The sequence below is a fragment of the Echiichthys vipera genome (genome assembly GCF_963691815.1).
Source record: "Echiichthys vipera genome assembly, chromosome: 4".
NCBI lineage: Eukaryota > Metazoa > Chordata > Actinopteri > Perciformes > Trachinidae > Echiichthys > Echiichthys vipera.
The window spans coordinates 13,283,732-13,299,197 of record NC_139829.1 but is presented as its reverse complement, the minus strand read 5'-3'; the positions used below and the strand labels follow the sequence as shown (position 1 = coordinate 13,299,197).

The 15,466-nt window shown below is 39.4% G+C and overlaps 1 protein-coding gene across 1 annotated transcript in view; it reads right to left on the bottom strand.

Annotated features, from left to right (window-relative positions):
• The window catches only part of LOC310946286 (ADP-ribosylation factor-like protein 15), a 96,700-nt gene that overhangs the window by 32,879 nt on the left and 48,355 nt on the right, over nucleotides 1-15,466 (bottom strand). The window contains exon 4 of the mRNA XM_083912725.1: nucleotides 13,001-13,209. Coding sequence (XP_083768851.1) covers nucleotides 13,001-13,209 — 209 coding nt within the window. The remainder of the gene's footprint in view (nucleotides 1-13,000; nucleotides 13,210-15,466) is intronic.

Below are 15,466 nucleotides of genomic sequence, written 5' to 3'. Positions count from 1 at the left end.
CTTCTCTCCGCTCTTCCAGTAATGTCTTCTCCTCCCAAAATGTAGATGTTTGTGATCCACATGAAAGCCTTAAAAGTTGTTAACTGCTCTGGGAAGGAGCAGTTACAAGGACAGGAAAACAGAGTGACCTCAATAAACTGGATTGCACAAACGGTGATTTATGTCAGCAAAACAGAAATCAAAGAAAGGAGGCGGCAAATTTTCAGTCAAAGTCATTAGGCAAAAAAATGGTTTCAAAACAACTTGGTGTGCTATTCCCTGTTATCAAACCAAATGGACCACCTGAATTTAATCTGCTGAAGTGATCTTGAACTAAGAAGATTGTTGGGAAATAAGTCACAAACAATGACATCATCCAATGTCTGGTAGAGCAAAGAGTGCGTTCAAGATAAACTAGATCCCCAGTACCTGATTGTCCTTTGCTCAGCTACAACAACGCTGTATCTGACTGTTTTCAGATGTTTTCATTACAACAATCAGGCCCAATATTATCAGGTCCATGATACGTAGTTACTTGCATAATAATTGTCTCAAACAAAGTTAAAGGCCCCATGCTACATGCCTTACATAAATTAAATACAGTACAAAATACCTTGGTATAACATTAAAAGAATTGGTAAATGGAGCATGATTGTTAAACGTTATAAAAGAATACATATCATGGATATCTCTTGCGCACAAGTAAATACACAACTATTAAGGCCAAAAACATATTATGGTAATATTCCATACACACTATTGTCCATTATCACCATCATGAGGAAATAGACAATGCCATTGGTTTAGTGTATGAAACGGCTCAATTGTGGTGCAGATGTATGTGAAAGGGTGCAGTCTGACAGTCTTGTCACAACATTCAGTTTGAGCCTTGAAGACTGAGACAGCATTATCCTCTTATTGTCATGGAGAGTAGTGCCTTGGAGACTTGAGGCACAAAGGCTGAAGGAAAGTTAGCCTTAAATCTTCTTTGGGGATAGAGTAAGACATTTGCATAAAGGAAGAACATCCTGAGAGGAAGGCTTCATGTTCAGTCAGAGTGTTAGGATAGAGTGTTAGTATAGATACTCAACCGCTTAATATCGACGGCCAAATCAGTACAGAATTCTGTGCCTTTATGTTTTATCAAGTCTATGACTACTACTTCTACAGCTCCTTTAAAGCCCTTTAAAAGGAAGGAAAGAGAAAGGGGAAAAAGGAGTGGAAATATATTTGTCTAAACAATGTGATGCAGATCAGTCTATACCAGGAATTGTAAAACAAATACTCAGAAAAGGCATGCTTGTGCGAGACAACAAAACTTTGAGTGTGGGTGAGCTAGGCCTATATAAACTTTGATGGTGAAATTTACTGATGCCGGTATCTGGGGTTAAGCAGTCAGAAAAATAAAAAAAGCTTGTACAAATTTCGCATAGACGTGCATGTGCACACATGTATCCACACGCCTTCTAGACTCATTACGCCCCTGTATCACCATTCAAGTGGAACCCCCCCCCCCCCCATCACTTTCCCCACAGCCTCCTCACTCTCTAGATAGTTCCCAGTCAATATCCACCTCTGTCAACCTTCCTCAAAAAATATCCTTGAGGAGGTCAACTGAGAGATTAAGACCCTTCAAATGGGGTCATGGAGATCAATGATCAAACAGAGAGCAAGGCCCAGCCCCCATGCCCCCACTCCTCCCACTTTATTTCAGGAAGCCTGATAATAGAGACAGAAAGGCTGGCTAACTACTTCCCTCCACCATGACTCAACCACCCTCTAAATCTCTGGCGGTGGCCTCACCTATAGCTGTCACTAACAGGTCCACCAGTCACTGATCAGAGCATCTCCATTAATTTGGTTTGAATCTCAGAAATGTGACTGCAAATACAAGTGTTCACAAAATAACCAATGACATTAGGGAAAAGGTCCAACAATGGAATTAAACTAGATATTAATTTGTTGGGTAGATTGGTGTTTTTTATAACACAATCCTTAGAAAAGAATAACGCCTTTTATCAAACCAAAAGAAACGTGTTGCAGCACAATGTTTGCATTTCAGTAAAGTGTGAGAGTCTTTACTTTTGCCATAGTTTATATAATTAATTTCGCTTTTTTATCTCTCCTCACCCTGGGGTTTGGTGCGCAGAGCATTTGCTAACTTTTTGCTCTGCTACCAATATTAGCTGTTTCAACAATGTTAGGCTTAGAAGACATGCTTGCAGGCTGAAATTTGCCGCGCTGTTCAGAGCAATTACAACCAATTACCCTCTAATTTATCAATTCCACTTCAGTTCACCCAGGAATTGAGGCATGTCTGTCTGAGTCGCGTTATAACAAAGCAGTCTGAATTGTGTAGCGGTCGGTGCAGTTCTACTGTAGAAGACTGGTATTGTTTTTGTGCGATTTAATGAAGATAAACACTGTTTGCTTCCTTGCGTAACTTCCAAATATAATCTGTTTATCCTTGAGTCCAAGAGGACATTTGTGCGAAATTTTAAGCAGATCCATTCAGTGGTTCCTGAGATATTACGTTTACAAGAATGGGATAGATGGACAAATGTCCTTTACTACATTTTGAATTTATAAAAGATGTAAAATGAGACAAGCATAGATACTAAGACAAAATAAGTCATACAACCCATCCCACAGTGAATGTACTAATTATAAGACTTGGCAAAACATGCAATCACACCTGTGATACAGTGATCTCTCTCTTCTCTCTTGCTGTGCAAGTGCTCTCAGATTGCTATTGTGTGTATCCAGAAGGGGCATACATGCATTGGTCAAATGAGACCTCTTGCATGGAAAAAACACATTGTGGGTTTTTCACCTTGTGGGAGCCACATTCCTGTGGACCACAGAAAAACAGAAACTGGCTGCAAAGAAGCCAACTCAGCTTTGGGGTTGGTGAGGTTGTTCCCTCCTAAAAACAAGCCGCCAATCAGTTATAAGTTTTGACATGCTAGAGTACGTTCAATCCCTTTAGAGGTAAATGCTTGCAAACCTTTATTGGGAGATTAAAAGTGAGTAAAAAGGATTGAAGGACATGGAAAGAAATTAAAGAATGACACAAGGTTTAAACATGCGGATGCATCTCTTGCATAAAGCTATGTATAAACAATTTCCCCCTGGGATTATAAAAGTATTTCTGATTCTGAAAAGGTACAGATTTGTACCATTTGTCACTTGAACGATACATTTTAGATAGAAAGTCCTCAGAGTCAAGCAACTGTTACAATTTATAGTCAGTATTTAGACAATGAATGTGTGTCAGATTCAGAGTAAGCAATGCCGGGGAGATGAAGAAACAAGAACAGGGAGTGGGCATGAGGTGAGCGAGGCTGGTGCTTTGAAATTTCCTGTCTTTAATGTTTTATTAATGAACTGTACTGTATTCTGGAACTGTCGTTTTAGTGTCCACTTTTCTTGTAACAGACAAAACCATAGACTGTAGAAAAAATGATAAATGGATGAGGTTTGTTCTCTCAACTTCATCCAATGGCACTCACCTATGGGACTAATAACCTCTAATAACCTCTTACCAAAAAAGGGCATCGATGTGAGGTTGGACGATTAGCCATCAATGACTTCATCTATGCAGTGCAGATGCAAAGTCTCACTTCACCACTCATCAGATGGATACGCCAATGACAGATATGACATTACATTATTATGTGTAATGCTTTATTTTTCACTGTCTATCACCCCCTCCTCAGTGTTTGTAAGTGTGTCCCTCTAACACATTCATACATACACAGTATGTAAGTGTAACAACGTAGAATATGGATGCAGACTTGTTTAAGTCACTGTAAACGACTGGTGACAGCAGATTTACACTATTTGCTCCCTTAGCATAATCTAAAACTCATTGAGACATTCACCAAATGTACTAAAACAATTATATCAAGTGGAACTGAGAGAAGGAAAGCCCGGTACCAAATGCAGGTACTTTAATTTAAATAAAATTCAACGCACAATGGTAATTTACAGATTAACGCTCATGGTGAGAAAATGTCATGGTAGATCTCAACCTCTGAGAGGCTTTTTTCTTGACCTACTGTAGAAAAAAAGGCTTGTTTATTCATGTCTTGACAACAAATAAGGAGATGTTCTCTGCTTGGCTTATAAATGTGTCAACAGAAGTCAACTGTCAGGAAATATTTATTTAGTGGGGAAAATTATTCTTTTTAGGATCAGCTGAAGGCAGAAAACATGACACATATGAAACAATGTCTGCGTCAATGTGCCCGCCTGTGTCTGAGTGTATTTGTGTGTCTGCCTGTCTGTCTCTGTCAAAACATGGCAAATTGATGATTAACGATCGTTTGCATGCTGGTTGGTGAGGAGGTGAAAATCTGTCACTATCTCCATTCTGCCTCTTGGTACAGTCATCTTGATTTAACAGGGTTTAAAAACATTATTTAACAATTAACATCAACCTTCTGTTATTCACTTTGTTATTTTTGCTGGTGCAGCACAGAGAACACCCCGCAAGTCTATGACGCAAATTAGTGGCAGCTTGTTCTTTGTGGTGTAACTTTGTCACAATGCATAAGCAACATCAGATTTAGCTTTGGTACACTGGAAACAGATGTGCTTCAATTCATACCAGGCACTGTTTTCCTCACAATGGAATAAAGCAAAACGAAACTGTTTGGGACTAGATTGACTAGTGTTTCAATGCTTCTGTCTTCAATCTTGGAGGAGAGACGTCATCATGGTTCTCAAGGTTAGATATTACAGCCGCCCATTTTTCTTTAAATGACCATCCCCGTTTTTACAAAAATTCTACCCTATTCTCTCCCTTTTCTTTCTCCCCCTCTCTTCTTGCCCTCTTCATGCAGCGTCTCATCAGTTTCACTCTGTCTTCCATCTCTTCTTCAGATAACACAAACTCCGATAGAACCAAAAAGACCCCTACTACAGCATTTTCTCAAACAAGAGCCCCTCGTGGACGCAGTCCATTAGTCCCATCCATCCAAACAGACCTGCTTTGTTGAGGTGTTATATCAACAGGGTGACCTCTCCTCCACTCCACCCCAGCTTCCTTGGGCCCCCCAACGGCAGGAGATTGATGTCAACAAGGAATTTTGTCCCACATTTCCTTCTACCTCCTCCAGACCCACCCTGCTCCTGAAAAACACTTGCACCAGCACAGAAGGCCCCAGTGAGGCCTTAACAGACCTGCTGAGTTGTATTACCCCACCACCACCTTCTCTCACCCCTCGCTCTAGCAGTGCCAGAAACACTCTAAGTCACTAACATGACACCGTAAACAAAGAGTGCCCCAGAAAACAGCACTAGCAATGCATGTACGTGTGTGTGTTAAGGAAATGAGCCACCTTGAAGTGTCAACAGAGTGGTTGCTGTGAGAAGAAGGCCAACATGGAGACGTCATTTGTGTACAGTGTCATCGCCAGAAGAGCTGCCAATAGAATTCGGACCAACTAAATTTGGGCTTGTTTCATGGGTGGTGCTTGTCAACTTTCACAAGAAGCAAGAACTGCAGCGCAGCTGCTGTCTTTTGAGGTTTGCAGAGTTCAAATGGAGACAATCAGGGATGTGCAGAGGGAAGTTTGCAAAATCCAATACGTATTCCAATAAAACAATAGATAATGTTATTCATCTGTGGGCCTAATCTGATTTTGCAATCTAGATCACATACAGACCTTCAGTAACAGACTGGCGACACTGGCTTTCTCTGCAGACTTGTAATATTATACACCATATAATAATTGTCCAACGGAAATTGTGCTTTCATATTTTCAAACAGCATCCTTTTAAATTACATGTGGGGTGGTTAACACAAAGCTTCAAAGCCAATTCCTCGCAAGTGAAGTTTCCGAGATGACAGAAATATCAAAACAAATTATTAAAGTCAAAGTTAAAATTACTATAGTGTGCCTCAGAATAATTCTGTTTAGAAAAATATATAATTTCTATTATGGACTCCAATAGCCACTTTGTTGAGTAGATTCATAAATTACATTATCATGCATTATATATATCATTATAAACTACAGTTGTAAACCTCAGAGAGCTATGTATTAATGGGTTTTACATCACTGTCATTTGACTTAATTTTCACTTTATTTGAAATTCCACTGCAGTTTACGATCCTGCATTATGTCAGATACAATTAACATCCAAACAATACTGATTCAGTGTGTACGTATTATTTGTGTTTGCATTTAAAAAGTAAATTACTCCTTGTGGTTGCAATTTTATTTTTGCTTCGGGCAATTCAGTCTTTGTTTGTTGAGATTCTTCTGAGTTGCTACTAGATTGATACAATATATAATCCCCTAAAAATATTAAACATATGTTGACTTGTGATCACATTTACAGGAACGCCAAGTTTAATTTCAGGACACCTGAATAAATCCAATCTTGTGTACATATGCTTCAACAAAACAACAGGGTTGAAGACAGTTGTAATTGTTTTAAGATCTCCAGGAAAGCATACTCCCATGTGGAAGATACTGTACTCGAGTCAGGGGATTGAAGGAGAACACTGTGGCAAGACCTGCAGCAATATATCCATGCATCACATATGGTATATACAAAACCTTACGCATGACTTCTTGTTTTAATTTAGAGTGACCTGTCTAATAAACATTTAGACATGCTTAAATCGTTTAAACATTTCAAAGGGATTACTAAGGACATGACCAGACCAAGTTTCTGTTGCAAATTGTTATGGTAGATCAAAGTTTATGGCTCCAGTTGAAAAGGTTATTTTCAAAGTGTTGGAAAGTTTTATGGATTACAGTTATCTTAAACATTATTGCAACCTTAACTCAGAAAAGAGTAAGTAGTCACCTGCATTTCTTTAATGTAGTTAGTTATTTAAACAACTTACTGTACGATGACTTGGCCATATCTGCAGAATACAAAGGTAAAGAATATAGAGAGAGGATTGTTTCCATTTTGCAATGTAAAAATTGTAATTATTATTAATTATTATTTATCACTTAAATGTACCATTTATTCCAGTTCAAACTTATGTTAAGAAACAATCACCGTCCCTCAAATGTACAGTATTTGTACACCGTTACTGTGCTAACCTGGTGATGACCTAATGAGTGTACGTACAGTGAAGCTTCTATGAAGCACAAGTTTCAGTGAAGTAGCTCCACTGGCCCAAAACATCTCAAAGCAATGTGCACTGACCCTTAGAGGGACTTGTTTACTTAGGAAAAAGCTAATGGAAATTCTAATAAATAATGAAAAGAAAAATAACATACTAGGTATATATGGCATCTTATACATGCACATTCATGTCAGATTATTTGCGGTGTGTGTATGACTGACATAGCCACTTTATCTGGCATGGATGTGGGACCTAGGACAAGCGGAAAATGTCCTAGCAATAGTTGACATTAACTCTGTTAAGCTAATTTTCTTGGACTTAAAATGGGTTTCTGGTAATAGTAAAACATCAGTTATGTCTCATTGTATGTTTTTAAATGTAGGGACATATATTCAAATATAACCTAACCCTTAAAAAAAAATCAGTTAAAGCAGCAATGCAACAACTGCCTCAGACAGGTAATGCACAGTGCACACATACATACACATACTCCAGTTAACCTAAATAAACGAGTGTTAGTGTATATGATGATACATGTTTTCAAAAGTGAAGCTGTACACACTGAACACACTGTCCGACACTTTCTAGGGTTCACTCCGAGGTCTTTCTTTGATGCTTCCAACAACCCAGAGGATGCTGAGAATCTTGGAAATAGGAAGTGGCATATCTTTAATTGTGCTTTTATCCTCAGCTGAGGAGACACACTGCACTTACACTGGACCACAAAGGCCAGTGCTAAGAGTGGTTTGCCACCTGTTTCTGACATGTACCCTGGTACTTTTAGTGTAACTTTCATTTAATATTAAGCAACTCGGCTCTACAGTGGAGCATTTTGACAACCGTTATCAATAAGTAATGTGAACACATAAATATTCCCAAACTTCCTGAAGACGAACCATACACAAGTTAGGGGCCCTAAGGAACAATGTACCAGTTGGCACATCCAGTGATATATTTCAATTGTGTTAATAATCACAATTACAAGTAAATCTTAATTCACAATTTCATTAATTTTAGTATTAAGGTAGTCTGTGATGATAGAGGCCATTTTTGTTGCAACAGAGTCATATTTTGAAAACAGCATCATAAGTTCATACAATAAAGCTAGTATTGCCATTTGGGAGATTCTGTAGGCAAGTTGTGTGTAACAAAAAGCTCAGAAATGTTAATGTTCTCCCTGCCTTGGAAAAATAAATGTAACTGACTGAAATATTCACAGGGTGCTATATGGGCTCCTGACACAGAATTATTTCGCTATACCATCATCACAGCACTCAATGGAAACACACAAAGCCACTTTGGACTAAACAGGGCCATCCATGTGCCTATAAGCACTTTGCATGAATAAGTACCTTTTTAATAAGTTAGTTGTTTGATCTTCAAGGGTCTATCCCTGTTTTTCATTTGTATCAGCAAGCTGTAAAAATAATGTTTTATCACAGAATGTATAACTGATGTCATTCTTAATATACCTTTTCAAGAAGCAAAGTCCCATAACAGAGGTGAGAGTTCCTCTAAAATTAACTCAAAACGATAGCATGGGAACCTGGGGAGAACTGAAAATAAACTCCAGGAAGAGACCCCTGCAGATGTTGAGCAAATGTTTGGTTAACATATAGAGAGTTTGCCCTCTTGCACTCTCCAGTGGTGGAGCGGGCTTACAATTTTCAACCCCTTTTTCTGTTTTATTTTAATGAGAGGTATTAATGAGAACAAGCAATTGTTATTACTGTGTTGGTGAGCTTGACATATAGTATAGAGGTAAAGAAACAAGGTTTGAAAGAAGAGGTACAGTCAATTATTTCTTTCATAGTTGGTCTAAAATTTTGTTTAGTTTCAGCTTAGTAGAGATTACTCACTCACTGAACACTAAGCTCCTTCCGTGACACAGCCATGAGTCAGATGATAATATGCACACAGGCATGGTAAAACGCAACATGACCATGGAATTTCAACCACACAAACATATTACAACGAATTTATACACTTAGAAAACCATACTAAATAAGAGTATCTCTTCTGCAGCCACAACTGAGTTCAGTGCAACCAGCTGATTTTAAAGCCTTATGTTAAGATTTCAGATCACCAGCATGTCATAAATAGACTAAATAGGATGTATGAATTTGGATGTTACCTTTTTTGTAGAGGACATTGTTATTGATAGCTTTATTACAATTGACAATAAGAAATGACGGCATGTATGAATATCGGCATGTATGGATTTATTTTAATGTCTATTTACTGCAAAAATATGCTGAAGACAAAGAAATAGCAGCATGGACCAAGCATAAATGTCCATATGCCCCATTATGTTTAGCTGATGGAAGCAGACAGACTATGGAAACAACTGCCTCAGTGCTAAAATCAGATTCCTCTGCCACCCTGATCAACTCACTTTATGTAAGTCATTCGTTATGATCTGAAATGACCCTCCCAACACGGTACAAAAAAGGCCTTTAGGGAACATAGGCCAGTCTCACGTGTCAGTGTTTGCAAACAGCTCAGAAAAATCAGTACTTCCAGATACTGATGCAATGATTGGTCGAATATGGCAGAGGACACATCACGCAAAGACCTGTAGGCAAGTGTGGGCTGCTCATAGACTGGATTAATTGGCCACGTTATGAGGGCCGAAAAAAGATACCGGTGTTGCTGGGCTTAAAGTAAGCAGCTGTCATTTAAAATATCAATAAAATGTGTGGGTGTCTGTTACTATAGCTACTTGTGCTCAAGTGCAACCAATCCATACCAATTAGTTAAACTAAGTTAAACTGACTCTGGTGGAGACAGGTTTTCATCAACTGCATTTTGTTTGGGTCACAACAGAATCTAGTACAGAACTTTTCTCTCTATGATTTTCCATTGCTGATTTCACTGAAGAGCAGCAACACCGGTGGTCTAGGCTAGGAAATGCAGATGGTCCTCTCTACAGGCATCCATCTTTGTTATCCTTCAGAAACATTATATAGGCCTCTGCAGAAGATGTGCATATGTGTGTTTAGGTTTGTGTGTGCGTGTGTGTGTGTGTGTGTGTGTGTGTGTGTGTGTGTGTGTGTGTGTGTGTGTGTGTGTGTGTGTGTGTGTGTGTGTGTGTGTGTGTGTGTGTGTGTGTGTGTGTGTGTGTGTGTGTGTGTGTGTGTGTGTGTGTGTGTGTGTGTGTGTGTGAAAGTGAGGCTCCAGGTTTTGAAACACGAGTGAGCATTGCACAGGGAATGCTATCCATAACATCCTACTCCAAGAGGCTCCTTCTGTGAGGGAGGTAGAGTGGTAGAGCATGGATAGCAAAGAGAAAGACAGACAGAGAGAGGTGGGACAGACTACCCTCGTTATGCTGTATTTCATTCCTGCCTCCACAAGAAGTGATTAATCCTGGTCTGAGTGGTGACACGACCTACTCCATGACTACTACATGACATTTATACTATGTTCAAGCTATTACATCCAGTCTGTTGGTGGAGTGGCAAACTGCTATTCGAGACAAAAGGGGGAAACAAAAGATGTGTAATTATGAGGTTCTGTGTTGGCCAGTTCAGTCAAAGATACATTGCTTTCGACTCAGAGAAGATAAGATAAACTGATGTGATGTTTTTTTTGAGAGAATCTAAAGTCACACAGACTTATTGTTCAATTACATGGACTAACTTATTGAAGTTAAAGTTATACAAGTCATAAATCATATCTTCAGTTGAATATTAAATGACGAGGTTGATCTGCCAAACAGCAAATAACAGAATCTAAAACTTCAATAAGGGAAAAGAACATACAGGCGAATAAAGAAATGGGGAGAGCTTTGTTCCATCACTCAAAAGCTGTTTCACGGACCATTTACTGGCACGAATAGAAAAAAAAGATACAAGCATCTTGGAACCACATGCCCTGCGTGTTCTCTAACCCTGTGAACCAGATGAATGTTGAATAGAGTACTACAGAAACAAACCATGAGAATAAACAAATTAATTAATTTTCGAGACACCCCGATCGTCATCATTGTGGCAGGTGACATTATTTTTTCCAGAATTCATCCAAATCTGGAGTTGTTCCTAGCCCAGGGAACACCAAATTCCCCCAGCACAGGTTTTCCCTGGGTTCTCCTCTCAGCTGAATGTGCCAGAAAGGCATCCTATTAAGATATCGCAACCAACTCCTTTCAACTTAAAGGTGCAATGGTTCCTCAAAACTCTGCAAGAGAAATGCATTTCTGCCACTTGTATCCATCCCGTCATTATTTCAGTATCCTCCAGTATCCTTATTCTCACATTATTCCTACTGTGTCTACAGTTCAATCGGTTGAAGTCTCCTTCCTAGCACTGGGGCATAAATTTTACTGGGAGGATGAGAAGTGTGACACCCTGATAAATGAAGCATGCGTGTCAACCAAGACAGTCCAACAACATTAACAATCTTTTGAATCTCAGAATGATTCTCTTTCTTCTCTGGCACTTTGCCCTTGGGAGAATTCTGGTTATCTGAAACCTTTGCCAAAAAGATAAAACTTTCAAGTCTCCCCATCAGAGAAGCCCCTACTCCTCCTCCCCGAGTCACTGGACAGTTTGGTAGAATCTTGTTAAGGCAAACCAAGAGTCTGTCTATATGAACTCCTCAAACTCCTTCCAAGTTTTTGCTTCTGTCAGGCTACAGTACTTCTGGTCTCAACATTCTTGTCTGCTGATTTGTAATTCCTGTGCAAACCAAGCCTGAAAGCGTCCCTCTTCAGCTTGACAAAATCCCTCAACAGTGGGTCCCACTAGCAGGGAATCAGGCTACCGCAATGACAGGCACTTAAGACCTTCCTGCCACAACTACTACAAGACACAGCAGCAATGAAGGGTTGAAACATGGCACACTTGTGTTCCCAACCTCCAACAAGATGTGAAAATAAGTCTTCCAGAAGTGAGAGTTGGAGACTTTGTGCCAGTTTATACTCACTGTTTATTTGAGTTTAGTGACTTTGTTTAGCACCACCAGATCAGTCCATAGTACTTAGTAACCTACGCTCAGACATAAGTGTTCATTTTTTGGTAGCTCATGACTAGAAAATATGTCTACAAACAAAGCACCACTTGGCAGGTCATTCCACCCAATCGCCCCATTGGTTTCTTCCTTATTACTACCCATGTGAGCCTATTTTATTTAATTCTTGAGTTTTTATTTTATGGTCTATTTAGTGTCTTGCACTAGCTCCAGTTCCTTCAACAGAGAGATGATATTTTACATCTTAAGAGTCACTTTTTTTTAACCATGGGTCAGCACACAATGGCCTCCACCTTGGTCCAACACCCACTTGGCGATGCACTACACTGCTACACCTAACCTTTGAGAAGGATGACCCACATGGCATTATTTGTTGGGGCTGAGCCTTACCAGGCCCAATTGGTACAGGCTAGCCACAAGGGACTTGCCTGCAAGCTCCTGTTCAAGGCCTGGCTGCAGGGGGAGGCCTTGGTTTCCCTATTCCGGATGAGGTTTCTCTTTTCCCAAAACACCAATTTATAGAGATCTTTTGATCGCTCGTAGTGTGGCCCCTTACCGGGGACCAATTTGCCTTGAGAGACCCAACCTGGGGTTATGTCTCCAACAACACTGCTCCCAGATTCACAGGAGCATGCACAACCCCCACGCCACCACCACTAGAAAGTAGTGAAGTCATTATGATACACACTGTAGTTAGAGCTCAGCTCTAAAACAACCCCCCCGACTCTTTACCTATCATAGCAGATCTGTTATGTAACAATTTATTTCAGAGTACAAACGAAAATGTGTCATCCATGTGTATATATGAAATGTAAAACTGCTTTTAATTGAGACAGAAATGTAATGTTTTATGAATTTGTAGAAGCAGCCGTTCTTATTTTTAAAAGAACTGAAGGTAATTGCTGTAAGAGATGCATGAGATGCAATAATAGCACTGTAAATTGGAAAGGTTACCTGGTTTGGCGTTCTTGCAGCAGGCTTGTCCTGGTGGTTGGCGAGGATGAGGAAAGGCAATGTGCAGAGCTGTGGGTGCTGCAGGGCCGAGTGGAGCTCGTTACGTGCTGCCTCAAGGTCTTCATCCGACGAGGCACTGTCCAATACGAAGACTACACCCTGTGACCCCTGGTAGTAGCGGCTCCAGTATTTCTTGATGTTGTCAGCTCCTGTAGATGCATATGATGCCATTAAATATGTTAACTTCTGGGATTAGCCATTGTCATAATTGATGTCAAAGTTACCATGTGAAAAACTCCTAATGACAGAAATGCCAACTCCTAGAATGTCTTAGAATGCTGTGCATCATCAAAACATAATCACTGTTTATAATTATTTCATATCTATCAGTTTGTAAATATATTTGCTCCAATACAAAAACAAAAAGCTCACAATGGTTTAGTTCACAGCAACTTTATTATTATGTAGTGTAAGTACTTTGAGGAAGAGACATATATGTTTAAAACTTCTACATTTTCATAAACATCCTTTTTGATCCATATGACAAATTCTGTGTGTGCTTTTTTCCGATGTAAGACCACCTGCTTTGTAGAACATTCACATGGCATACGCAAGTACATGCATTTGCTTTTACAAGGTTGTACTTTCTCTGGTTGAAATGATCTTCCTACGTCTGGTGAGGTTAATTCACTTGAAATCTTGTGAACTGTTGTTTTGTTATTGTTGCTCATAGTAAGGTAACTGCCAAGAAGTGACGAACTGTGAGGCTGGCAAATGTTTAAACATCACAAAGTGCTCTCAGTGACATTTACCTCCCTTCCCTCATGCTCTCCCTCCCTCCCTTCCTCCTTTCCTCCCCCACTCTTTCTACTCACACCTCTCACTGGAGTGGAAAGCTATCAGACAAAGTGGCACTTGAGAGATTGACTAGGAAGTTTCTCTCATCTTTGCCTGGAAATGGTGGAATGTCCGTCACATCTCATTGGGTCCTGCTGGCAACTTCTGCCACCTATTGGCCTGACAGGAGGATTTCCAAACATGAAGTCATGATTCTTGGGGGATGCTGGAAGCCCTACCACATATCAATAACCAAATAAGTGAGCCATGAGTAAGACTTCATTCCTTTGCTCCTTGTTCTCCCTTCCTTTCCACTTTTCTGTCCTTAAAAACCTTGGTCAATATCCTCTATATATAGCTTGGAAAAAACATGTTTTGAACTTTTAGATTTCACTGAGACGTAATTAGCCAAAGGTCAACAGTGCAGCACAAGAGGTAAAAATAGCATGTCAGTGAAAGCCATGTTTTTTTACTGACCCTGTCAATTACTGATTTATCAGTTGGAAGACTTATTGCCTCATTCATTCACATTATGGGTTTTGACTGTATGACTGAAATAATGAATGGCTCGAGCAAAATCAATTACATAACTAAATCGTAAACTAAGTTGGGAAGTAAACAAATAATCAGAGAAATATGAATTAACTTCCTGTAATCAAGCCATTAAATTGTATCATAAAGTGCAGTCAAGTCTTCTGGCATGTTTGGTTGGCAATGATTTAAAATTAACTATTTTTCTTGTGTTCCCTAAATTTCTTGTGTCTGCTTCTAAATTGGGTTACTGCTTCCATTTCCCAGAACAGCCATCATGATCCTTTTCCCTTGCCTGGACTTGATACATTTAGCTGTCTAATGTGTAGGTGCAAAGAGCAACAAAGCATGCTATTGTGCTAGTAATGGCAGAGAGCAACAATTTCCAGTCAGGACAAAATATCCTAAAATATATCTTGTGGCTGCATTATATCATTTTTTACTGAGGCTACCCATGGCAAACAAAATCACTTTGCTTTTCCATGATGGATTTAATCAATGTTTCAGTTAATAAACATTGATGAAAAAAAGGTGTATCCTTAGTTTTGAGGGAATAGGCAAAAAACGTAATGTTTTCCACCAGTGTTTGGGCGGAATTGTTAATTAGCAATCCTATTAAACTTGACCACAACTCTCCTGAAAATATCTAAGATAGATATATTGAAGCAGCACACTAAAAGCCTTGAATAAAGGGCACAGGAAAAATGTGTTTTTTATGACTTGAACAATGCAAACCATATATTGTGTAGCTGAAAAAATGTTTGTATTCGCTCTACATAAGAAAATATTAACTAATGCTTTGATTCCAGCATTTCTGACATTACACTGCAGAAAACACAAGTATATAATGTTAGTCTGTGACGTCAGAGAGAAACCCTCTATGGGATCAAATGGCCAGAAATCTGATCTGAGGAAAACACCTGGCCCAGCCCACCCATCCCTTCCTCCCTCTCTCTCTCTCACTCAATCAACACCAAGCAAGATCTGTCCAACCCTCTGTAGCAAATGAAGACAAGCAGAAACAAGGAGTGTAATTACTTATTCAATGTACTGCATACAACATATGAATGTTTAACATGTATGCATGTTTTGAGATCT